General features: G+C 39.7%; 1 protein-coding gene and 1 pseudogene across 1 annotated transcript in view; both read right to left on the reverse strand.

Annotated features, from left to right (window-relative positions):
• Positions 1-10,306, reverse strand: part of LOC110562506 (small ribosomal subunit protein uS2-like) — a 43,418-nt pseudogene extending 33,112 nt beyond the window's left edge.
• Positions 1-22,634, reverse strand: part of Tll1 (tolloid like 1) — a 207,313-nt gene extending 184,679 nt beyond the window's left edge. The window contains exon 1 of the mRNA XM_060381848.1: positions 21,654-22,634. Coding sequence (XP_060237831.1) covers positions 21,654-21,822 — 169 coding nt within the window. The 5' untranslated portion in view covers positions 21,823-22,634. The remainder of the gene's footprint in view (positions 1-21,653) is intronic.
• Between the last annotated feature and the right edge of the window lie 4,265 nt (positions 22,635-26,899).

The raw sequence follows: 26,899 nt of genomic DNA on the forward strand, positions 1-26,899 counted from the left end.
TGCTTTCTTCTCTTCCCTTTAAAGGATGCTACAGTATGAGAAAACAGGTGGCTCAAAGTTGGAAGCCCTGGCTGCCAGTTGTGCATCAAAGCCATTTAGGTTCTCTTTTAATCAAAAATTATACTATTTGACATAAAAGGTTGAAAATTGTACTTGATGCATGAAAGGTTTTATTAAATATGAATTACTAGGGAAATACTTAGTTTTCATTGCAGTCCAAAAAGATTTCATCATACTCAAAACCAGTTCATAACTATTTATGAGATATTTACAGAGCATACATACACACACATATGTTCAAAACTAAAGTTATCTCAAAAATAACTATGCCATCAGAATTTTTGAGTCTGTTTTGTTTCATATGCTTTAGCATCAAGCAATTACTGAAATGAATGTTTACTGATTTCTGCAGAAAACATAAAACAGCTTTAAGGCAAACTCACAGCTATGAAACTGAAATTTTGGAAGTGATTCTGACTCCTTGATTGAAGCATTCCATGGGCAGAATGACACTGGGGAAAGGGAGAAGTAGAGAAGCTGACAAACATGACTCTCAGTCACCTCCCTGTAACCTTTACTGAAATTTGGACCTGATTCAAAGTGAGAATGCACTAAATGCAAAAAAAAAAAAAAAAAAAAAAAAAGTACTTGGCATATTACAGTTCTTTCATTGAGAAGTTATATTCATTAAATTAAAAGTAATTAAAAGACCTTAACTTCTTCCTTGTGATTTAAATAGCACTTCATTTTTCTCCTAAATTATTTACCTGCCAACCAAAAATTTATCATACATTTGATATGGAGTATTTTTTAATTGAGAAAATAATATAATTACATCATTTTCTCACCCCCTTTGATTTCTCAAATTCAAAAGAAATGAAAATCAAAGCAGTGTATTGCTCTTACTTCCCGAGCCTTTATAACATTGGTGCTATCTTTTATAACTTCATAGTGCATTGTGTTTGTTCTGCTTTATACATTCGAACATCTTCTAAGACACACCTACTTATTTTATTAGATTTAGAAACTTGTCAGTCTATCTCTCTAAATGTGTGTGTCATATAATAGTGTATGTATCTGCATAAAAATGAACACATACATATATACATAGCACACCTGTAACACAAGCACACACAAATGTGTGAAACAAGCGTGCACATACCTAGATCTACAACAAAAGCTCTGCAGTTTTATTAGCTCATGTATTTATATGTGTCACTTTTACAATTATAACCTAACCATTTATTCAAATGAAAAATTCCATGCTACAGTTGTGCATTATAAAATACTTTGTATTTCTACAAAGTGTTTATTATTATTTTCTTAAGAATGTTAAATTGTTGAAAAAGTTTGAAATAATTTATATTTACCTCTCCAAGTAAAACATTATAGTTACACGATACCTTTTTTAAGTGACAAAACTTCCAGGCTACACTGATTCCATACTTGCACAAATCACCTTTCATGTGTTTTGTCTATCATTCATAAATAAACAACATAAATATAAATATTTTATTATAAAATACAGATCTTAGAAAACTCTATCTCTCTAAAGTACGGGAAGGTCCCCACAGATCAAAACAAATACACTTAACGAATTATTTCTATTTTTTTCTTTCATTTCTTTGAGATTATAATGTAATCATATCATTTCTCCCTTCCCTCCCCCACCCCCAGCCCTCTTATGTATCCTTCTTTGCTTTCATTCAAATTCATGGCCTCTTTTTACATTAATTGTTCCATGCCTATATGTACATGCATATTTATATTTTTCATAGATACATATGGGCATTCATGTTCATATGTATATATAACCTTCTCTGTCTGTATAATGATACTTGTACATATGTTTTCATGGCAAAATGGGTGGACCAACTCCCACAAGCCCTCAAAACTATACAGAAAACTACAGGCAACTAAGGAATGCTGAGAGTGAGAGAAATAGTCTTCCCGAAGGATGAGCCTACCAACTGATCATCCGATATAAAATAACTATTTTTTTTTTGTTAATGTTGCTTGTTTTTCTAAACACAGTTTGTCTGTGTAGACCTGACTGCACTGGAATCACTTTGTTGGCCAAGCTGGCCTCCAACTCACAGAGATCCTCCTGCCTCTGTCTCCCTGAGTGCTGGGGTTACTGGCATGCATCACTGAGGCTGGATAAAATAACTAATTTTTAAAATACCTTTCTTATGGTTCCTCCTGAAAACGTAACTTAATTTAGTCAAATATTTACCTCATGATAAACATTGCTAGCCTGTCCTGGGTTTTTTCTTTTAAAACAATGAGTGCTTCAATACTGAATGAACATCCTATGAATGAACCCACATTCTAATAAATATTCTCGAGTTTTGTTCTGAAAAGCCACTGGGTCATTTGGATGATTCTTTGTAATTTTTTTTTAATTTGTTTAAATTTACCTTATGGAAGTCTGCATATACGGTCTTTGTACATTCTCAGTTGTGGCTAACTCCCTCCTCTCTTCTCACTAAACTTTACCATCTCATACTCACTCTGCAATCATTCACTCAAGTTCCACTGTTGGTATTGTTTTTTAGTGGTCCCTTCACATTTCCTAGGTGTGAAAATTTCTAGACGAGAAACTTTGTCTATAACCAACTCTGGATCAATGGCCAGGATGACTGGCCTTATGTTTCATGCAGGCAACAATGGAGACGATACAAGAGTTTAAGACAAGAGCATTACTGGGGCACACGGAGCAAAGCAGGCTAGTTTCCTTTGGGGTTCCTTTCCCAACATCCTTATTCTTATGGACACTGATGAACAAATCTGATCTTTCATGTTCAGGACTCATGTTCACCCAGACAAGAACATTTGTGTTTCAAAAGAAAAGAGAGAGAACAATCCTGAAAGAGTGGCATAGCACAATGACATAATTCACAGGAAACTATAATTAACTCATTAACTGCACAGTGTGGGTCAGTGAGCGACTTGTCTCATTAACCCCTACTCATGTACACAAGTCACTGCTACTAACACCACTTATTTGCATAATCTGCTTCAAATGGATTAAATATGATAATTGGGATTATTTTAAGACTTCAGAATATCATTATTCTATGAGGGGTTGAGGGTTATAATCCCTTAGCATTCACTGTTAAGTTTCCACAAATTAAAAGAATAAAATTTTCTTTGAGGCCATGTAAGTGAAAGACAATGTTGAAAAAAATGTGAGCAAATACACAATTTAGTTGAGGTTGGAAGATTATCAATAGGCATGGAGATACATGTAAGCCCAGCTACATGAGGCTAAGGCAAAATATCACAAGTTCGTGTTGATGAATAAATGTTTGTAAATTATACATTAATAAGTAAAATTGCATGCAGTTTAAAATGCAAATTTAAAACTTGAAGTATTCCTTAATTTGATAAATGGTAGCTATAGTTTTAAAAAGACAATTTATGGTGTCTGATAAATAATTGAAAGCTCCTCTTTGAAATTTAGACCAGGGCAGTTGTCAGACAACAAGAAAAGTTAATAAACTAAAAGACTTGGAAATGTCAAAGAAGAAGCAAAACTGTATTATTACTTCCAATGATCTGATTTTATATGTGCGATGCATAGGGAGAGGAGCAGGGAATAGTGGAACACAACTCTCAGCCAACTCACACCTCTACTACTTCTACTCAGGAAGTAGAAGCAGTAGAATCAAGAATTCAAGATCCTCCTCAGATACCTGGAGAGTACAGGGCCAGCCTGGGCTAAAGGAGGTTCTATCTCAAAATACAAGACAAGCAAACAACAGCAGAAGAAAAAACAAAATACAAAAACGAAAACCTGTAACATTAATTTAAAACTACTTTATTTAGTTAATGAGAAATTGCTAGAGATTTGAAAGAAGAATAAATGTAACAAAGAAAAAATACAGTTCAGGCTGGAGAGGTGACTCTGTGGTTATAAGCCCTTGCTGCTCCATCAGAACAGACAAATTTAGTTCTCAGCAACCATATTGGGTAGCTCACAACCACCTGTAACTCTAGCTCCAGAGAATTCAATCCCTTCTTCTAAACTCTGTATGTACTGCATTCTCATATACACAAACCTACACAGAGACATATTAAAAATGAAATAAATTTGAAATCAGATATATAAAAGAGAAAAAAAGAAAGATATAACATAAAATAGAAAATACATTACTAAATTTAGCAAAACTCACAAAATGTCATAAACTACTTTTTCAAAGTATATGAATAGATTATGTTCATGTGTCTGTTAACCTGTGTGCAAAGGTACAGAAGCATGTATGTGTACCTACGTGTGGAGGCCAGGAATACTTCAGAAATGTTCAATTCCCATCAGTCTTCTTCGTGGAGACCAGCTCTTTCACATTGAACTAGAAGCTCATTTGCTTGGCTAGGCCAGATGGCCAATGAACTTCAGGGGCCCAGCTCTCTTAACTTCCAGACTGTACCATTCTGTTGACATCATGTCAGTACAAATTTAGATTGCACAGAAGGGACTTTATCAACTGAGCCGTCTCCTCATCCCCTTAAAGAAGGCATGAACAAATACTGATTACATGCAATACTCATTAAAAGATTATCCTAAAAGTAATTCTTTCTAAATTAACCCATAATAATATGGCTCCAGTCAAATGTGAACACTGAAACTTTTCAATCTGCTCTCAAGGATAATATGGAATATAAAAGTCCATATATATCCAGTATAGTCCTGAACATAAAGAGGCTAGCAAGAGCAACTCTGAAGAATTACATCTAAGTCAAATGGACCTTAAAACCAAATGCATTTGCTTGCAAATCACAAGTATAACTTTCATATTGTTTCTTACTCTGCTTATTTCTCCCAGCTCCACCCTCCTTTCCTCACTTCCTCCCTCCCTCCCTTCCTTTTCTGTTTTCTTTTTTGATTATATATGGACATATCTGTGGGTATGTATCTGTGTGCATGTGGTAAAGTATGTGTGCGTGTGTGTATGGAAAGCAGATTGGGGTAGGCTGGTTGTTCACTTGCCCTCAGGCATCTGCCTGTCTCTGCTTGCCCAGCTTTGGGATTACAAGGGTATATCATCGCTGCTTTACATAGGAATGCTGGCAATAGAACTCAGGTCCACATGCTTGCAAGCACCTTTCTAACTGAGACAGGCCCAGCACCTAGATCATTGCTTTGACTCTGCCGACCTTCACTCCCTGTCCTCTGTGATGTCTCTGGCCTTTTAAATCCAATCTTTTTCTTCTGTGACCCAAATGCCATCATGAATTAGTACTATCTGGTCTTCCCCTAAGCCAACAGCCACATTGTTCCTCTCATCCTCCACCCACTATACCAGGCCACTTACATGCTCACATTATCTTGATATGACTGCAATAGAGGCAATCAATAGTCTGCTCCAAATCCTCCATAAGGCCCCTCCTCGAAACAAATAGGATCAAAGTTTGCATGTTAAACATCCTGGACACTGTATCATCCAGAATTATTTCTTGCCAAAGTATAAACTTTTATGTACCCTCTGGTCCTTTCACATTGATCTAATCTCCACTTCCCATACTTTCATAAAAGTCATGAACTTTCTTTTTTTTTTTATTTTTATTTTTTATTTTATTTTTTTTTATCAGTTACATTTTATTAACTCTGTATCCCAGCCGTGTCCCGATCCCTCATTCCCTCCCAGTCCCTCCCTCCCTCCCTCATCTCCACCGTGCCCCTTCCAAGTCCACTGATGGAGGGACCTCCTCCCCATTCATCTGATCCTGTTTAATCAGGTATCTTCAGGACTGGCTGCAAAGCCCTCCTCTGTGGCCTAACAGGACTGCTCCTCCCTTCGGGGGTGGGGAGACCAAAGAGCCAGTCATCGAGTTCCTGTTAGAAATAGTCCCTGTTCCCCTCACTTTGGGAAACCAATTGGTTACTGAGCTACCACAGGCTATATCTGAGTGGAGGTTCTAGGTTATGTCCATACATGGTCCTTGGTTGAATGTCAGTCTCAGAAAAGACCCTGTGCCCAGATATATTTGGTCCTTGTGGAGCTCCTATCCTTTCCCCATCAGACTAACTCCCCTTCTTTCTTATGATTCCCTGTACTCTGCCAAAGGTTTGGTCATGAGTCTTTGCTTTGAAAACACTGCTAGTTAGAGTCTTTCAGATGCGCTCAGTAGACTCCTGTCATACATTCAATGCACATCCCATCTGTCTTTCTAAACGAGGATTGATCATCTTACCCCATGTCCGCTCAATTGATTATCTTTTTTAGGTGTATAGATTTCATTATGTTTATCATATCTTATAGGTCTATATAAGTGAGTATATCCCATGTTTGTCTTTCTCCTGAACTTTCACAGCTTCAGCTTTTATCTTAGTTATTTGGCTCTAAATTGTCACTCTACCTTTTTACCAGGAAAAGGAAAAAAAAAAAAAAAAAAAAAAAAGGACAGTGTCAAGATCCAGCTCAAATGTCAGCCTTCTTGAGAAGCCTTCTTTATTCCACATGTAGAGAATCCCATCTTTAGTACTGACACAATATTTTGCTTTTTACATTTTGATATTTGCAGTTGGAAAATTTAGTGCCCCATTCCCCAAGTATATAACGAAATCCTTTCAGGAAAGGCACAGAACTGTTTTGAATCCACCACACATGTTCTTGAAACCTATCAGGTCGAATGTACTGTTTATGTTCATCTACATCATACAGTGTATCAGCTTACACAGACTTGTGTATTTAGTCCATACCTGTTTTATGGAATGGATATCATTATCCCCATGTTACAACGGAAAGGACTTAAGTTCAAAAGCATTGTAAGGAGAGTAAGTTAATATAATTTAGCACCAAGAGCTATGATTTGCACGCAGGTTTTACTACATGATGCCTGGTGTTCTTTATATTAAATTACACTACTTACATTTCTGTTGTTAATTTCTATTGGACTTCTTTAGCTACTGATATAAAATCCTCCAGAATAAAACTTCCTTTGACGACAGTTTAAGAATTTTGTTCTTTCATTTTAAAGCATGTTTTATGTAAAATAAGTAACACAACAGAGAGTAACTCTTTACTAGGCAAGTCAGATAAAATGAAGCTTTTTGAAGTTCAATCTCAATATGTTTGTGCTAAGTTGAAGAATGTATACGTACAGGTGATTAGTTAAAGCATATTAGACAGGTGTGGTAGTCCACATCTGTAAACTTAGCAGTGTGGAGGTGAGATCTGAAGGTCTAGTTCAGTCTTAGGAAGTTTCAAGTTCAGCCTGAGCTACCTAAGACTGTCTGAAAAACAAAAATAATAATACGCATTTTAATATTTCCCATAGTTTATAAGATGCCTTCGGGCAGGAAAACTTTCTTTGCTTCTTTGCCTCTACCTCTTATTCACTCTGTTATGAAAACTGACCTTAAACTGAGAACATTTTATTTTTACCTTCTTCTGGCCACACTGTTCTCATTTGATATTCAAGCCGTCTTGCCCATGAAACAAATCCATCAGGGTGACCTTCCTGTCTGATGATAATGTAGCACTTATACTCTTACAGAAACAAGTGGGTATACCCACATTGCTTGCTCTTCTTTGGTCAAGTAAATTTTTTATTGATGGACTTAGGTAGAAAAAGAGGATGGAAAATTAGGCACAAATTATTTTCAAGACTACCTTTTTTGAGACATTGTCTTACTCTATAACTCTGGTTGGTCTGAATGTAGCTTTGTAGATCAGACAGGTCTCAAACTCTGCTTCCCAAGTGCTGGGTATGAGGGTGTGCACTACAATGCCTGGATTACAAAGTCACTGTCTGATAAAGAGAGGGAATCTGCAGGGCCTATGGCCACTGCAGCCTAATGGCCACCACAGTTTGGCTCAAACATTGGACCAGGGGCCTCAGCAACAGTGAATCAGAATGGCATACCTTCCTTTCCACTCAGTTGACAGCACTCATTCATCCTGCAACTTTCTGATACCATTTCAAAGGAAATGCTCAAAATGTTAAGGACACCAAAATTCAGGACACGTTGGTGCTCAGATAGGCTTAGATATTTCTAAGCCTGAAGACCAAGACCAGCAAAACTCAGAGGTATCCCCTGTATGGCACACAGATACAGCAGCACAGCCAGTACTCATGTACATATTCCTGGACAACCGGACCAGTTCCTTTGCCAGTTACGGAATTTCAATCCAGATGCAAAGTCACAGTAGAGCAGTACTATTCAAAACAGACCTTCATTTAACTTATTTTATCACCTTTCTACTTTCTGTGTCTGTAAAAAAAGAAAATGTGAACCATTTGCCTTTAAATCTACATAAGAATAAGCACACACTGTGAGGTACAGAAATGTGCTATATTAATTTACTAATACAGGGGAAGGTGACAAGATGAAATCAAAAAATAAAATTGCTTAGGAAAAAGTTATGGAATTACTATCCCAAAATTTTGGCTATCCCAAAATGATTCCAAAAGTAATCACTACTTACATCTCATCCCAGTCTGCTGCTAAGTATCAAAGTCAGTGGGGCACTTACAGGAAGTACTCCTGCCAAAGTCCTAGTCTTCATGTATCCTAAGTAAAGAAAAACAATCTCCTCAAAATGTATGAGATCATAAATTCTGGTTGTCATAATTTATGCTAGTATCCATTTTATAAGCTAAATTGAAATAACTTTAGTATACAATCATGTCACTATTCTGTGCTAAAGTTGAGAGTGCAATTATGCTATTAGTGTAAAACCATGTACATAAACTCTCATCTATTTGCAAAACAGAAAGTGAGAAGATTAGGGAGACAGCTCGATAACTAAACTGCTTGGCATGAGAGCATGAAAAACTGAGTTCAATCCCTAACACAAAGCTGCTGGCATGTTCCTATAATCCTAGTTCACTCTCAGGAGAATGGAGTCAGAAGGATTCCCAGGGCTTGAGAGCCAGCCAATCTATCCACTCAGGGAAATCCAGGTTCAGTGAGAGACCATATCTGAAAAACTAAGGTGGAGATGTGGAGAAGAGATTGAGGAAGAGATTGGATTATGTTTAACCCTGGCCTCCGCACACATGCATGCACAAAGACACACACACACACACACACACACACACACACACACACACACACACACAAAAACACATACACACACATGCATACACCATGAGGTAAAGAACCCCAGGATTCCATTTTACTTCATGTGTCTGTGTCTGAGAAACCCATGCTTTATTCATGGTAAATGTTCAATGAATTAATGAACATTTGAAGCTGAGACCCATGTGCTCAAAATTACAGGGGATTCTATTCACACACTAGCCTTTGTTAATTGAATGTTTTCAATATATCTTGAGTATTTGAGACTCAGGAACACATATACAGGCATCGGACTCTTCTCACAGCTTTCCAAACAAAAACATCTTTGTGGGTAAGACCTTTAACTTCTCAAGAATCAAGGTGTAAGATATTTGAGAATGAATACATTTTCATACATGGCAAGGGAAAAAGACATTTCTCATGCCAACGTTTATGTATATGATCATCTTTCTAAAAATAAGTACTTGTGATTTAAAAATCCTCTCTGCCCTATGTATGTGCACTGTGCACATAGTAACACAGTAGTGAGCCCCAGGCGGACTAACATGCATTTTACACTCATTTCATTCTTATGAAAATAAGAAAATCATATCGTCTCCATTTTGTGTATCAGAGAACTAAACAAGGAAGTTAATTACCAAATTGCCAAAACCATAGTTATTATATGAAAGGTGTGGTACTGGAGTCCACTTGTATCTAATTCTGAAGCCCATGATTTTTCTAGCATTATTTAGTGTATTGTCACCCCGTATAGGTCAGAAAACAACTCTCAGTGGTTAGTTTTCTCCCTCCACTATGTGGGCTCTGGGGTTAAACTCAAGTCATCAGGTGTGGTGGTTTGGATAAAAATGGCCCCCACAGGCAGATAGGTTTGAGGGCTTGGTCACCAGGGAGTGGCACTATTTGAAAGGATTAGAAGGTGTGGTTATTTTGGAGGAAGAGTGTCACTGTAGGTGTGCTTTGATATTTCAAAAACCTATTCTGAGCTCAGTATTTTGCTTTCTGCTCCCTGCGGATTCAGATGTTGAACTTCCATTACTACTTCTGCCAGCACTGAGTCTGCCTGTGTGTCAGTACGCTTCCTCCCTGAGGACAAGGGGACTGATCCTCTCAGACTATATGCCAATCCCAATTAAATGCTGCCCTTTATGACAGTTGCTGTGGTCACAGTGTCTCGTCACAGCAACAGAAACCCTAACTAAAGATACCTGCTATGGAAGCAAACGGCTTTACCTTGCGAGCCATATCACCAACCTCAAATTCTTCATAAATCATTATTATGCCTTTGAAACCTCAAAAAAGCAATTTTAAAACCATATCGAATGCATACAAAATATTTACATATAATAAGAGAAGGAAATAAGAGGAGACAGAGAAGGGGCAGCCTATTTCATTGTCCATTGTGCTGAGTTCAAGTCTTACCTATCACAGTGTGACGTGTGGTAAGTTATCTTTAAATGTTCAGCTATCTGTTCCATGAAAGGAAGGTATGCAATAGAATGTTTGGTTCTGTGTTTGAAGTGTGTGTTATTTTGCTCTGAGTTTCATAATCTCTGCCAAAGATTTGCTCTTACTATGGATATTTCAGTCCTGGAACTCAAGGAAGATGCTCTGGATCATCAATATTTTTCCCTGTGTTCACTACCAGTAACTACTTCATCCAGCCAGCTGTTCACAATTGCCATTCCAAACATACATTGAAAGCAACACAAGCCTCCAGTCTAGTCCGTCACACCCAGTCTTCATATTCCACCCATTGTGACTGACGGCACACATCATCCAGGCCCAGAGAGATACTATTGGTTTTTATGGGCTGAAAGTGTTACTCATAAAGGACAAGTGCCTGCCAGTTTTAGGTTTCAAAAGGAGTGCAACAGCGAGAAAACTTGATTTCACTAGATTTGCCCTAAACAAACACAAAAAGGAATTCTCCTTCCAAAAACAAACAAACAAAACAAACAAATATCATGATAATTTGGTGAAGGTAATATATTTTCTTTGAAGAGATTATCATCCACACAACATATATGATATCCGTCAGCTTTCTCAGACACAAGATAGAATTCAGAGTAGTTTACCAAGCCTACTCCTTACAGTTTTCAAGCATATGATTATGGGTCTTTGAGATACTATGGTTGAAAAGGTGGTGTTTTTTGTTTTTAATTTTTACACAGCTTATTTGTTTTCTCAAAGAAACTCATGTACTATTTCCATATGTAAGGTATAGTATGAATCATTTTCATGAATGACAGGCATTTGAAAGAATGTTCATCGCACCCGTTAAGCATTCATAACCATGAGTTCAATGAACTTCCAAGCCAGTGGCTGAACTCTGCCCAAACCCCATCAAAGAGCCTCCATGGGCATAGTAAATCTGCTGCCATAATTTATTATAAAGATGGCAAATTTTGCACATGTATGTGTGTGTAGTGTGCTGGGAATTAAAGGCAGGACTTTGTACATGATAGTCAACTGCTCGGCCACTAAGTCACCTTTACAATTTAAATACAGGCAAGAAAAATACAGCAGTGTCTTCCCTTCGCCCCAAAACACTCAAATATTGAACTCTACAAAAAGCTAGTCACATGGATTTTTAGTTATTTCATACATGATGAAAGTATTCCATTTCTAGCTCCTTGCACACAGAGACTATTCTCTCAAAAGAGGTAGGGCCTTCATTTTACTTCACAGGAGTGAGAAGCACTGGTCTTCCTCTGACAGGAGTGTAGGGCCTTTGAAATTCAAAAGCGGAGTGGAGAAGATGGAAACTCTTGAGGACAAATCACAGCAGGTGGATTTCTGTGGTAATGTCACCACTTCCTCAATTGAAAGTCTTACTACATTTGTGTTGACTTGAGTTCCAGAGTATAGGCTACACAAAAAGGAGGGAAGACAGCTGAAATGTAGGAACCTGGGCTTATTTCTCATCACTACCTACCCCTGGGACAGGACAGGACACCAGTTAACCTTTCCCAGGCCTTAATTTACTAACATATTCACAAGAGATTATGAGGTTTGTGTGATTGATGTGCATAACAGGGACTTCTTCCACAGACAGGAAACTCAAGATTTTTTTTAAGACTTGGGTGACCCTTTTATTGCCTCCTACCTTTAGGAATAAGGTGTGTGTGCCAGCCCATCTTCAGTATGAACTATGTTGCTACGGTGTGTGTCATGGCCATGGTTCCTACGTACAGAGACACTTGACTTCTATTCCTTTAGCTATTTTCTACTTATCCAGTGTTCTTCCTTGAGGGTATTAAAGGTTCTACTCTATATGCCATGAAATATAGTCATATGTTGCTGAACAATAGGACACAGTTTGATAATAAATGTGTCCTTAAGCAATGTGGCTGTTGCAGAACATTATGGAGAGAGGCAAGGTGGCTATGAGCTCAGTAGGTAATATCATCTTATGGGACAATGGTTGTATGAGGACTGTTACTTACTGAAGCAGTGAATATAAACACATACAACATTACATTTATATAAGTACATATACGTATCTCTAATCACAATACTTACTGGAATATACACACACATTCATACTACACACACCCTCAACCACTAAGCATTTACCATCTCAAAACAGATCAAGGAAGAGGACAAGAGTTCCATGTACCCAGAGCACTCAGTCAACTGACCTGTGGCCACCGAGGCTCCCAGCACAGCATAAGAACCAGCAATTATCCCAATAAACACTTCACACTGAGTCAAAGCCAAAGAAAGAGTTCGAAGGACACTGATAGGAGCAAGGAGGCATGTTCCACTGGAGGTGACTCTGCGGTGCACAATCCATGTGCTGACAGCTCAACATAGATGAGAAATGCAAGGAATGAGCAGACCATTAAACCCTTTGTCCCCCACCTCTGACTCTCCCATCACACCAATTAAATGGCATCAACAGCAACCTCAGCAAAACACAGCAGATATCAAATGCTGATTTATTTTTTAAATCTCAGGCTCCAAGATGACTATTTTCATTGGTAAAATACCACAGTGTTAAACATCGCTGGAGTCTTTTTTTTAAACTCTAAGTCAAATGCTTTGTATACTGTATGGACACACATTATTAGATTTTGTTTGGAGATACTTTTGACCTCATTACTAGCATTCAAATAATTTTTTTAATGTGTGATTGATGGCAAATATTTAGCTGAAACTGTAAATGTGGATTTCAAGAGAAAAGGCTAAGTAGAACAAACAGCTCCTGAGTTCATTTGTTGGGTTTCAATTAACACCTAATTTACAGTGCTTCTTAATACAAATATATAGCTGAGCTCTTCAGAGTGGCCGGATAGGATAAGCACAGTTTTTGTAAGAAGCCAAGGAAACAAGCAATCCATTAGGCCAAGATGCCTCAAAATCTAATAATCAATATCCAGTCTTTGGGAAAGAAGATGGCAAGAAATAAGTAAATAAACAAGAGGTCCCCTCAGCATCCTGGAAAGGCACGGCATTCTGTGGGATTCATGTCATAGCTTTGAGGATAGAAATAATGTTTTAAACATTTCTCCTCTCAAAGTGTTATTATTCAAAAGAGAACTAAAGGCAATAAACCACTTAAACCCAATTGTTAAATAGTTCTACTATATCTAAAGTTGGGGAGAAGACTCTTCACTTTCCAAACTTTGATAATTCCACAGTTCATTCCTGACCTTGAAATAATAGGTATATTATTTTATATATATATATGACTTCCAAAATCTTCCAGAAAATGAAATTTTGCAGTTCCTGAAATCTCTCTGGTCCCCTGAGCACTGGCCTAGCTTTGTTCTGAGCTCATGATTATGCAGAAAACATTCCCAGGATATAGAGGAGGGACGGCATGAGAGCCCCCCACGAGCACCACCACACACCCTGAACACCAGATGGTTCCTGCAGAATGCACCATGGCTTGTTTTAATGGATATCCATCTGTGTCTTCTAACATTTCTTCAAAATGCTGACAGAAGGTCCGAATTTAAAACATTTTCAGCAGAGGGATTAAAGCACTATGAAAACAATATCCTAAAATGAACAGTAGTTAAACAAAGTGTTAGATGGGTGTCTCCATTTCAGTGTCACAGGGACCAACAGGCCCTCAGGACATTTTTTGTAACCATTAGTTGTGAATTTCATGTTTACATGAGTCATTTTGGCTGAGACCCTCAAAAGTAGGATTCATACCTACACAATAAAGGAAGTCTTAATTTCAACAGAAGAAATTGTGTCCATATTAGAATGCCATAGAAAAGTGTTTAATCATGAGAGCACAAGTTGGTTTTATACGTATCAATTTTTTTTCAAAAACTCCTTCCTAAGTTCTTACACACTCTGAGCTATGTTTTATATAAATCCTAAATATAGACAATAGTGCTAAATATGTCTCTCCTTGAACAGATGCCATAAAAAGTCCATGAACCATCATAGGAAATAGCCAGGAAGGGTTGAATGATAAAAGTTATCCTAATAAAGTATGATGGGGATGACTGCAGATATGGCTCAGTTATCAAGAGCATTGCTGCTTACCCAGAGAACACAGAGTTGGTTCCTAACACCCACCTGAAGGTTCACAGCCATTTGTAACTCTAGGATCACAGTCTCTGTCACCCTCTCCTGGCCTTTATAGATAACAGGATCATATGGTGCGTAGATTTACATGCAGGCAACAGGACACAAACACACACAAAACACATAAATACATACATGCATGTATACACCTATACAACAACAAACTGATGAGGGAAATTGAAAAGGGTACAAATAAATGAAAAGTTGCAAGGATATTGCTACAATACACATATTACCCCATATTACCCAAACATATTTACAATATTAAAATCAAAACATTAACATCTTACTTCACTAAAATAAGAAAATAATTCTTTTTTTTTTTTAGCTTTAAGAAAATTTTAGTGAATTAACTTTCTCTCAACTGGATAGATTTACAGATACTGTCACAATTAATGACAAGCCTTAGTTCTTCCTTCTAAAATCAGGGCAAATGTTAAAGTTGTCTTTTTTTTTTTTTTTTCAATGCAGTTTATTCAGGAACCTTGAACAATCATCTGACCCTGGGGAAAGCCAGCCCACAGCTTAAATAGCCTCTGGGTAGCCAACCCAGGCGTGCCACGTGGGCAATGCAGATAGGTCCACATACATGGAAGCAAGCCAGATCTTCAGCCTTAGCCAAATGTGGAATTGTTTGTGACAGAGAGCACTCACCATCGGGAAGGTGGAAGGCGGAAACCAGCTCCATCTTTAAGGCACAGCATTCCACAGCTCTCTACAGTTCCCCCTTTTTGTTTTAGACGCATCAGGCAAGAGTAGAGGTCTGATCTCTGATATTAGAAATAAATTGGGACTTTGTACTGATGTTCATTTAGGTGTCATCCACCCAAAGAGCATCAGACCCGTCTGATACCTTTTTCTCAGAGGCGGGACCTGGGGCATCAACCCGCATGCAATCAGACATGCTCTTCTCTGGGTCCAAAGCAGCTGACCCTGAGTGCAGTGCTTAGCCTCGCATCCTGAGCGTAACATTTTAGCTTTTTATGGTATCCAACCATGCTTGGGGTGAATGTCCTGCTTCAATGGCTGTAAAGGCCTGAATGATCATGGCTGCATCACACTGTTGTGAGACTCTAATCTTGCATATATAGCACAGGCAAATGAAGCTTGATGGTGTTCAATCAGAGGATTGACCTCGTGCAGGAGCAAATTGATACCCTATGGCAAATTGCTCAACTTGGCTGTCAATGAAAATATGCTGGACTTTGAGTCACTAGCATATAACATGAGAATTTTTCCTGTGCTGCAAATCTGTCTAAACAATTGTCTAGCTATATTTTAGGTAATTGGACTGGAGAATTCGATACTACGATGGAGCAGCTGAGAGTGGCCATTGTCACAGTAAATTCTACCAGAGTGGACGCAGGACTAGCCACAGGATTATCATCATGGATTGCTGCAGCCATGAATCATCTGAAGGAATGGGTGGGCATGGGAGCATTAGAAAATAATTCTTAAATTTTGTAGAAAACCACAAAAAGCCTTGGATAACCAATGCAATCCACAACAAAGAGAAAAGAGCTGGAAGTAGCAGAGTATGTCATTCCAAAATATATCACAAAGTTATAACCATTAGTCCAGCATGGTACAGGCATAAAAAAAAAATAGACATGTAGAGCAACAGAACAAAATGGAGGACCCAGACATAGTCTGATGCACTTACATAGCCAAATGACTTTCAACAGAAGCTCCCAACACAGGCCTGGGAGATGAGGTCCTATTTAGCCTAAAGTGAGCCTTAACTTACAGTGTATGCTTCACAACCAAAGACCACATTTGACTCCTGATCTTCTTACCCCAGTTGGCAGGTGCTGAGATTTCACACATGTACCTTACAGCTGTTGAAACACATGTTTAAATAAATAGTACTAGGAAAACTATGTCTATGTGAAATGAACTGAACCCTTATATTTTAGAAAATCAACCTAAAAGAGGTTAAAGACATAAATATAAAACCTAAAACTGTAAAACTACTAGAAAAAATAGGAAGATACTTTATACCATTGATCCAGCAAGGATTATTTTGGTCAAAGATATAAAAATGCAGGCAACAAAGAAAGACATAGACAAGTTAGATTATATGAAACTAAAAACAAGGAAGAAACAAAAGAGTGCAGGGACAACTTACAGAGTAAGAGATTCTGTAAGTTGAGTAGGAAATTAGTCCTGGTCATGAGGAAAAGCAGAAAGGATTCTTTGGGATGCCAAAAGCTTATTTATTTATTTATTTATTTATTTATTTATTTATTTATAATTGTGTATACAGGTGCTTCTCAAAGGACAAGTCCAACCTCTCACCTTCACTGACAGTTAAGAAACAGAAAAATCAAGAACAAAAACAAAAACAAACAAACAAACAAACAAAAAAACATCTACTCAACTACATCTCAAACAACATCTAACAAGTAGTTAATATCCAGAATACTTAAGGGAACCAACAGAACAAAATCAACACTATATAGCTGAATTTTAAATTTGCCAGCCACACTCTTTGGAAACAAAAGTGTGAGGAGTTCAGGAATGGGTAGGGAAATAAAGAAACAGGAGGAAAAGGAAAGGAAGGGAGAGGAGGGGAGGAGAAGGGAAAGGAAGAGTAGAAAAAGGAAAGGAAGGGAGGGAAGAAAGGAAGGGAAGGGAGGGGTAGGAGAGGGGAGGAGAAGTAGAAGGGAAGGGAGGGAAGATGAGGGGAAGGAAATGGAAAGGGGAAAAAAGGACTTGGTCTAAAAAATTACATTCAAGGAAAAATAATTTATCTTTTCTGTAACTATTGTCAGTAACTTCTACTTGTGATCCAAAATATCCACTGCCACCCTCCCCAGGCAAGGGCGAAATAAATGTTCAAGCAAATGAAGAGTAGAATCTGAATATACAGAACATAATGCCTTATCCAGCCATTTTGCTAACCTTATTTTGGCCATTTCTAAGTTGGCTGGCACCAGAAGCAAAAAGAGAAAAAAAAAATATTTTCAATATCTGAGTCATGAAAACTAAGACAGCAGAGACTGGCTAAAGCAGCAGAGCCTGGAAGTGAGTTTTCAAGTGAGGGCTTGGCAGTCTAGATGGGCACCAACTTCAAGGTAAATGTTTGGATATTTCAAATTGTGATGGAATAAAGTAAAGGTGGAATTGAGCATCAAGTTCTGAAATGTTGTACCTAAGAGGATGCCAGTCCAGCCAGAAAATAAAGCACCAAGAAAAACAAGAAAAATGTTCATGAGTTTATACTTTCTAATTTCCCAAGACCTAGGGTACATGGAAACTAGTCCTGGTCATGAGGAAAAGCAGAAAGGATTCTTTGGGATGCCAAAAGCTTATTTTTTCATGACCGTGTACACAGATGCTTCTTAAAGGACAAGTTCAACCTATCACCTTCACTGACCTTTAAGAAACAGAAAAATAAAAAACAAAAACAAATACAAAAAAGCATCTACTCATAAATTTCACGGTAGAAAAATTTCACAGGGAGCTTACATGAGAATATAGAGGGGTAAACAAACTTACTGACAAACATTGAATTTCATTACTCAGTCTTCTAGGTTTCTACGCATCATTCAAAACTCTAATTTTGTTGATCTCTGTATTTCCAGTTTCCTGAACATCCATAATACCTTCTTAAATATAAAGAAAAAAACAAAATGGAAAAGAAAAAATGGGGGGGGGCAGTAGGACAGAAGGATAGAGAAAGAGACAAATGCAGAGAAATGGGAATAGAAGGAAGGATGATGTTTAGTCCAATTATTTCATCAGTCTCTGCTTTTACGCATCATTTCTACCCAAATCTGGCAGATAAACTTGTAAACTGAATTTTCCCAGACACTTCACAGATGTCAGTCCTCAGGTTAACACCTACTGCAGTAGCACCATGAAACCCTGCATCCCTGACAAGCTCCCACAGCCTCAGGCTCCTCATGTCTCTGGAGATTCTTATTCTCCAGCTAGTGAGAACAACTTGACTGTACATTCAGCTGAGTAGATGACCTCCCAGTATCGTGCAGTGCAGAGGTCAGCCTGACATCCCTTAGTGTTGTTCTATCTGCCTAGGTGTGCAAATAGGCTCTCAAAAAGAAGTACCCACCTTCCATTCTAGCAGATTTCATTTTGTGAACATACTTGAAGACATGGCACACTAAACCATGTATTTTCATTTATACCAGAAATGACTCAATCAACCCAACCGAATGATTACAAGTGTTCTTTCTCTCCTATAGTTTTCCAGTCTTGAAATCAGAACTTTTATAGACAAACAATTGCATTCAACTTCATGAAGTATCAATTAAGGATGAAACGATTTTTAACAATTACGATGGTGAAATTTTTCCTTGGGTAGCATGTTTTTTTGTATTTTTTTTAAATTATTTGGAATAGAATTTTGTAGATGATACTATGAACACTCTCATGTTGACAATGTACCAGATTCCTAAGAATGGATCTGGCAACATGACTCTGTGATAAATAATTAAACTGTTCATGATCTCTGACTTCCAGGATTTAGATTTTTAAAACATGAAATTCTCGGTCACTTCACCCACATCTGCTTTGAGAGTACTGTTCTCTAAGCAATCAGAATTAGTGGAAAACCTGGGCTCACACTGTGGCTGTGAGGCTCGTGTTTGTTTTTTGTTTGTTTGTGTTTCAAATAAAGTGTCAAAAAGACAAATTTGAAATGCAGCTGGAATGGAGTTCTGGGGTAACAAAATAAAGGCATTTGATGTCACTCAGTCTCTGTTTTCCTGTCTGTGTAGTGGGAATATTAACAAGCTCCAGCACACAAGAATTCTGGGAACCAAGCTAGAACAAGGCACTTAGTAAAGTTTCAAAACCATAAAGCTATTTGCCATTGTGCCATCAAGCCACAGAATAACAGAACACCAGGATGCTTACTAGTCTCACTCCTGGACCATACACGAAAAACACCAATGGTGAGCTGTACCTGGAAATCGCCTCTCTTGCTTTGGCATGGTTATCTTTCCCAACCTCCACCCCCTTTCTTGCAACCTTCTTTTGACTCTTGCTTGGGTGGAATTTCAGTGTGCTCATGCTTCGCCCTGTATTCTTAACTTTCCTTTGTCTTATACAGTACCAATAAAAGAGAGAGTAAGACTTTATCACTGTAGCTAGAGTGATAAATCAAAACCTTTCATCTCAGCATGTTAAAGGTGGGGGAACACACGTGAAAAAAGACCCCACAACTCACCATACTTCTTAGCTTTCTACACCAGTCATTCATTCTTTCTAGACATATGCAAACAGAAGCACACTCTCACAGACATACCTCTAGCCACAGATAGGTAATAAGAAAGGACAATAATTCTGTTATTATTTTCTGATTTTATTTTAAAATGCTATACTGAAGGGGAAATAAGTCAATATTACTAAAGTCTTTTTTTTTCCTTTCTTTGGGTGTTTTTTATTTTATTTTATTTATTTTTCATGTCTAGGGAGTGCTTGAGCACACAGTTCAGATACCTCACCATCATAGCTGGTTAAATTTTTCTAACAAAAGAACACCAAAATCGACAGTTTTTTTTTCTCACATATTATAAATTTTCCCATATCTTAACAAACAAGAAATGCATACTTTCCTTGTGGCAGCATTACTACAAATACTCTGCCCACCAAAAGTTACATTTGGAAAGCATCTAGTCACCACGATTGCAGAAAAAATGTCCTGGTCCAAACCGTTAAAGAAGTCCCAGGAACATGGAGCAATTGTGTTAACGGTAACATGAGCAAATTTATTAACAACAAACAAAATCAGAGTTCCAGAAAGCTGTCCCCCGAAACCTCTCTGAGTTTTGAATGAGAATCTATATAGAATGCACACCACGAAAGATCTGACAGCTTGCGAACACTACATGTGTCATCAAACACAAAAATTAGGGAATTTCCAGCATTTTCCTCCACTTGTGCATAGGTCTCCTTCATTCCCAAGGGTTGACCAGAGTTTACTCACCTAGGGAAGGGAAGCAAATCCAGCCACAGACCTACCAATCAGTCTTGGAATTTGGATACACTTTAGGTTATTTGCCATTTGGCCTGTCATTTCTCTGCACCTTTGTCTGACTTAGGACAGAACTTGCCTTCTGTTTCCCAAGGACACTGTTAGATTCGCCTGTTACAGCAACTCAAAGATCGTCATGAGTCCACGCTGAACTGAGATTAACTCGGCCACAATCCAACAGAACCCAGGACAGGGAATCCCCACAACTTTGAATGGTGATTCAGTCAGTGCTGGGCGCCCTGGGGCACTGTGCTCACGTGGTCCCCGAGAGTCGCACAGGGGCTCATACCAGGGCAGGACATGTGCGCAGTGCAGAGGAGGGACGCTTGGTGGAGCCTGGCTCATGGGAACCAAGGGCTAGACTCAGGTGTTCCCGGATCCCGCGGGGTGAGCCCTGGGTTTCAGACAGTCCCACTGAGGCTCCCCAGTCTTTTCAGAAAGACACAAGTTTCAACGGGGTAACAACTTGACAAAAAGATTATTTTTAAATGGAGAAAAAGTAACTGAACTTTTATTTAGAATTGAGTTCTTCGAAGGTTGTCACAACACCCTTCTGGCCTGGAACGCACACATAAACTCTAGGTAAAACAAAGAGTAAAGTTGTCCCGAAGTAGGGATGCCATCTCCACCCATCTTTTGAAAACTCTGCCCACTTGGTCATGAACAGACGCTGGGGAACCGCGTCCGGGAACAGGGGAGGTCTTGTCCCTTCCTGATGCATTGACCCCTGTGCCTGCTGGCATTTAAAACCCACAGAAGCCGGCTATGTTTATGACTTGTTTAATTTCACAGGGAATGGGGGAGGGATCAGAGACTCCAGGACTGGGACGTTTGCCTTAAACCAGGGGACCAGAACTTGGCAACTGATCCTATTGAGCATTGAACTCCAGGGAACTTGGGCCGCGCAGGGTGGTGAGGGGAAGGAAAAAGGAGGGGTTGAGAGGAGGGGCGACAGAGGGGCAAGGGAGGGAGAGAAGGGGACAGGTGAGCCCCACTGCCTCCTGTAGGAGACTCCAGCACCAAGGTCTCCAGCAGGGCGCCATGGTCCCAACTTAGATAGGCACTTACCGGCTTTGCACGGGTCCTTGTAATCTATAGGCTCCGTTTTGTCCTCTTCATTCCCATCAAATGTGTAATCGTAATCGAGGCCAAAGCAGACCCACAGCTCCCGGGAGAAAACAATACCCGAGACCACCAACCACAGGAGCATCCTCGGGGAGAGAGCTTGCAAACCCATCCTCCTCCCCCAGAGAAAAAGGAGGGGATCAGACCAGGAGAGCCGCGTGGATATGCGGGGCTCAAGGGACAGTGCTCTTCTCCTCACTGGGAGACTTCTCGGAAAGCCCTGGGTGTTCAAGTGTCCTGAGACTTGCGGGTGTCTTCGGGACGCTACAGAGGGCAAGCGCTGCCTGGCTCCCCCGGGTGCTGGGAAACTTGGCAAGCGGCCCGCGGGTGGGCGGAGGGCAGGTGAGGAGCTCGGCCCCGGGGCAGCCACAGCCAACCCGGCTCGGTCCAGGTCGTCCTTCCAGCGGCGGAACTTCCCGCCCGGGATCGCGGCCGGCAGGGGCGAGAGGCGCACGGCGGGCTCAGCCGCCACCCGAGCTCCGGCTCCCGCGCCGCGCCCCCGCCGCTGTCAGGACCCCGCGGCCGAGCGCGAGCTGCAGCCTCCTGCGCCCTCCGCCGCCGTCGCTGCCGCCGCTCGGGGAAGATGAATCCGGTCTGCACATCAGCACATCTGAACTGAAAGGGGAGACCGAGGAAGGGGGTGGGGGGCAGGCATTTCTACGCCGCCAGATCTTAAAAGCCTACAGAGGCCAGGGAAGCTCCCCCGACTGCCGGGAGAGCAAAGGGGTGTGAGGATTTGGAGCGCCTCTCCCCCACCCCCCTGCTCCAGGCTGTCTTTTTACCCTCTTCCTAACTTGAAAAAAAAAAAAAAATCTTCGCAGCATCTAACCCAATCACTGGCATCCTGCTTACTTATTCATACAATCAGGGTCAGGATCCGGGCCACAGCCTCCTCTCTGACTCCGTTTGATAGCCTTATACAAACAAACAGACACGAGCGCGCTGACATTTCCATTTCTACTTTACTAAAGATTAAAAAAAAAAAAAAGACTAGAAAGAAAAGACCAGTGTATTCCGCATCTGCGTCTACCAACAGCAATTAACAGACGAGGTACGTGTCAGTGCAGAGCGCCAGACCGGGGGTGGCGCGAGGGAGCGTGACAAGTTCGCTGCAAATCTCTCCCTCCTGCCCCCACCCCACCCGCAGATAAACAGGCGGTGTGTGATTCTTTCCCGTGCTGCCTTCCTACCCCCCAAGAGTGGGCGAAAAGTATCTGACCCTTCTCTGTTTAGGTAAGAAAATAGACTTCTGCGCAAAGTGAGTCTCCTAACCAACAAACTTTTACTAGGAAATAGAGGAATTAATCTTTTTTTTTTTTTTTTTTTTTTAATTGAGTTCCAGATCGCACCAGCAGGAAACGCTAGGTCCTAGCTGATGGGCTGGCGCTAGGGCTCACGTGGGCGCAGGAAGGGAAGTTGGAGTGCTCTCCACGCAAATTTTTTGACAGTCCTAGAGTCCTCCTAGAACCCTTTGGCTTCACTTGTTTGATTTCCTCCCTCGGACAGGGTGTAAGAGCCGGCAGCTGGATCAGAGAGGCAAACCGCTCCTCAGCTGAGAAGACTCAAGACAAACACGGGTTGTGGGAAATTGAGGAAGCAGAAAAAAAAAAAATCAGAGGAAATCTCTGCAAAAACCCCTGGTGTGAGCAATTCAGAGGTTTCCCCAACATCTGTAAGTAGTTTCCAAAATAGGTGAGATGACTTCCCCCACCCCCAAACTTCCGGGGGCCTGGCGAGCTGAGCTTTCCTTTTCCAGCAGGATCCTTTACTGTCACTTTAGCAGGGTTTGTCTTCTGTTACCTTTGCATCTTTACTTAAGGAAGCTGCGGGTGTTCCGAGCTGCCATTTAGGCAAAAGTAAAGAGCCAGACGACCCCCTTATACACACACACACACACACACACACACTTTAGGATAGAAAAAGACAGCCTTTGGTTTGGAGATATGACTGATACATGCTTGTTGCGGAAAAGCAAACAGATAATCTTGAAGAGGGCATACTGTTTTCTACTTGAAGGGAGTAGATCCAGAGGCAAAAGCGAGGTGATTGTTTCCCCTTGGCAAAGTTGGAGTTTCTTGAAAACTACAGCGATGGCCTCTTTTCTGTAGATCATAAACATCTAACCCCAACCCAGTCATAAAGAGCAGACCGCAGGTTTAAAGTAAGAAGAAAAACACGCTGGATAAGGAAGAGAAGACACTGCGATCGAAATTTCTTGCTGAGTCATGCTCGATGTCTTTTTTAACCCAACCAGAAAAGCTGTTTGTATAATTAATGCTAGTGTTGCTCCTGAGGGGATGAACGAAAGTGTGTCCTACATAGCCAGCTCAGAACCAGAAATGCAATTTTTCTTTAGAAGACTCCTGCCCTTGAACTGCTGACACCGTCTACATTTCCAAGCAGGGACCCACTCAATGCCTAGAAAAGTCTAAGATTCTTATCACGTGTTGGTTCTCAAGAGTCTGGACCTAGAGTGCACATCCTTGGCAAGAATAAACGTGTTTTGTCATTTTTCGGGAGACAAAATGGTACCATATGGGGACATCTGCCATAATTATTAATAGATAGTGATGTCTGTTAGATCTTCCTTACAGATCTCTCACTGCTCAGTGTAACATTTTTATAAATTTGGACTAGGGATGTCACTCCTAGTTACCATGCACAGCTCCCCTGGGTCAGGTCGTCATTACCACATAAAAGAAACGTAACCCTGGAGAAGGTCATGGAGTTCAAGGTCACCCTCAAAGACATAACGAGTTTGATGCCACACTGCAAAACATGGGACCCTGTTTCCAAGTGTGAGACAGATTTATGAAAAAAGTATAATGTCTTTTTAATCCAGAAAATTGGTGGCTAACATATTAGAGAATCAGATCTAAATATAGAATTGTTTATTTATGGTTAAAATGCTTGCCAGGAGCATTGGTTTGCATCACAGAATGCTGGGCCTCATATCCTGATCAGCTTTGATTTTTAAATTACTTACGCATTTATTTATCTATTCATTCATTCATTCAGTGTGTGTGTACACGTGTGTGTGTATGTGTGTGTGTGTGTACATGTGTGTGTGTAGTTAGGTAGGAGGACAACTTTCTCGAGTTGGTTTTTGCCTTCCAGGTCTTGGCCACCCAACTTGCAGACAGTCTCCTTAGCTGGCCAACAGGATTCTACAAATTCTCCTGTGTCTGCCTACTATGCTGCTTTAGGAATTATGGACGTATGTCATCGTCCAGCTTTTTATGTGGGTTTGGGGGGACTAAACTCAGGTTGTGAGACTTACATAGGAAATGCTTTTACCAACTGACATACCTTCTAGCCCTAGTTTGAAGTTTTTAAACCTTCGAGGTAGCCAGGTTTAAGCATCACTTGTCTCTATAGCTGAAAGCAGAGTTTTGTCATGAACATGTAAAAAGATCAATTTGGAAGAAGAGGACTGTGATTTTGAAGTTTAATCTGAGTGCAGCCCTAGATGTATGCAGTATCTAAATTCAATCTCCAGTAAAATGAAAAGAAGAAATCAATTTCTTTAGGAAAACCTGCTGACCTTGCCCTGGCAGCTAACTGATGGCTGCCCTTGACCACAACTGTGCCACCTGCAACAACATTCAGCCCGTCATAATAGTAGCAAACAGTGACTCCAGAAAATGGGGCAAACTCCATAGCAAATTGTCATATTCTCTTTGCTACCGTAGTAGTTAAATTAAACTCTGTATGTAGTGAGTACCAAATATATTTGTTTTATAATCTAGCCATTTAGTCAAAACCTAAATGTGACTATTTATGACATTAAGTGGATACATCCCCTTCATGGGTTCTGTAAAAAATAGTGCACAAAATAATAGTCTCATTTAAAATAAGAAAATGGAATATATAATAATGCAAAATACATGATGTCTGGAAAACTTAATGGACAAAATTTTGCAAACTTTATTATGGGATGAAGTATGGGTTCCCTTCCCACCCTCTCATCTGAGTTAAAAACTATTAGATTATAATGAGGAAATTCCATAAAGATAGATTTATATAGGAAGTTCTCATAGCTGGGTTCAGACACAGCCAATATTGCCAATGTTACACTGCTTCAAATTAAAAAATAAAAAATGCTTTCCATTACCAGCATTGCTCTTCTGGATGAAATTTTAGATATTTCAGTCAAAGACTTTTCTGTGAAAAGACTTTCTGAAGCTCTGTGGAATTCACCCTCTACATTTTCTTTCCTAAATCTTTTCTTTCTTTTTTAACATTGCAAACTAGGACTTTAAAAATTTGGCTTATTTTCACTTTGTGTATATCAGTGTTTGCTTGCATGTATGTCTGTGTACCATGTGCCTTCCTGGTACCTGGAAGAAGAAGAAGAAGAAGAAGAAGAAGAAGAAGAAGAGGAGGAGGAGGAGGAGGAGGAGGAGGAGGAGGAGGAGGAGGAGGAGGAGGAGGAGGAGGAGGAGGAAGAAGAAGAAGAGAAGAAGAAGAAGAAGAAGAAGAAGAAGAAGAAGAAGAAGAAGAAGAAGAAGAAGAAGAAGAAGAAGAAGAAGCAGCTGGAAGAGATCCTCAGATCCCTGGAATTCTCTGAAAGAGCAGCACATGCTCTAAACTAAAGCTCAGCTACCTCCCCAGTGCCCACACCATGACTTTTAATGCCATATTATTCTTCAAGTCAACATTACAGAATGACCCCAGTTCTTTTGGGTCTGTTTTAATTTATTCTTGGCAATACATTTTTAGAACTTCTTTTTTGAAAATTTCTTCATGGTACCAGGGATTAAAACCAGAACTTCAGGAAAGCCAGGCAGGTATTCTACCACTGAAACATACCCCAGTCCCCACCTACAACTAGACTGATCCTAACACTCAGTCAAGATCTTCCCATACTGCTAATAACAAATGACACATGTCAATGTAAGATCAGCCAAGAAAGAAAGGAACATAGGGCAATATTTGCTTAAGAGTTAAAATTATTATTTATTAAGTAAAAGCTTGCAACTTTTCAGGGCAGAAAAAAAAACTAAGTATTTTGCTTCAGTGCATTCTGGATACTAGTTTGTTTTCTCTAGTTTTTCCTTTTTCTTTTATTGAAAATATATTTTTTTTTCTCACATAACATCCTAATTTCAGTTCCCACTCTCTCTACACCTCCCAGTTCCTCCCCATATTTCCTCCCATTCTAATCCATTTTTTTTTTCTGTCTCTTG

This window comes from Meriones unguiculatus, chromosome 4 (assembly GCF_030254825.1).
Source record: "Meriones unguiculatus strain TT.TT164.6M chromosome 4, Bangor_MerUng_6.1, whole genome shotgun sequence".
Taxonomy (NCBI): Eukaryota; Metazoa; Chordata; class Mammalia; order Rodentia; family Muridae; genus Meriones; species Meriones unguiculatus.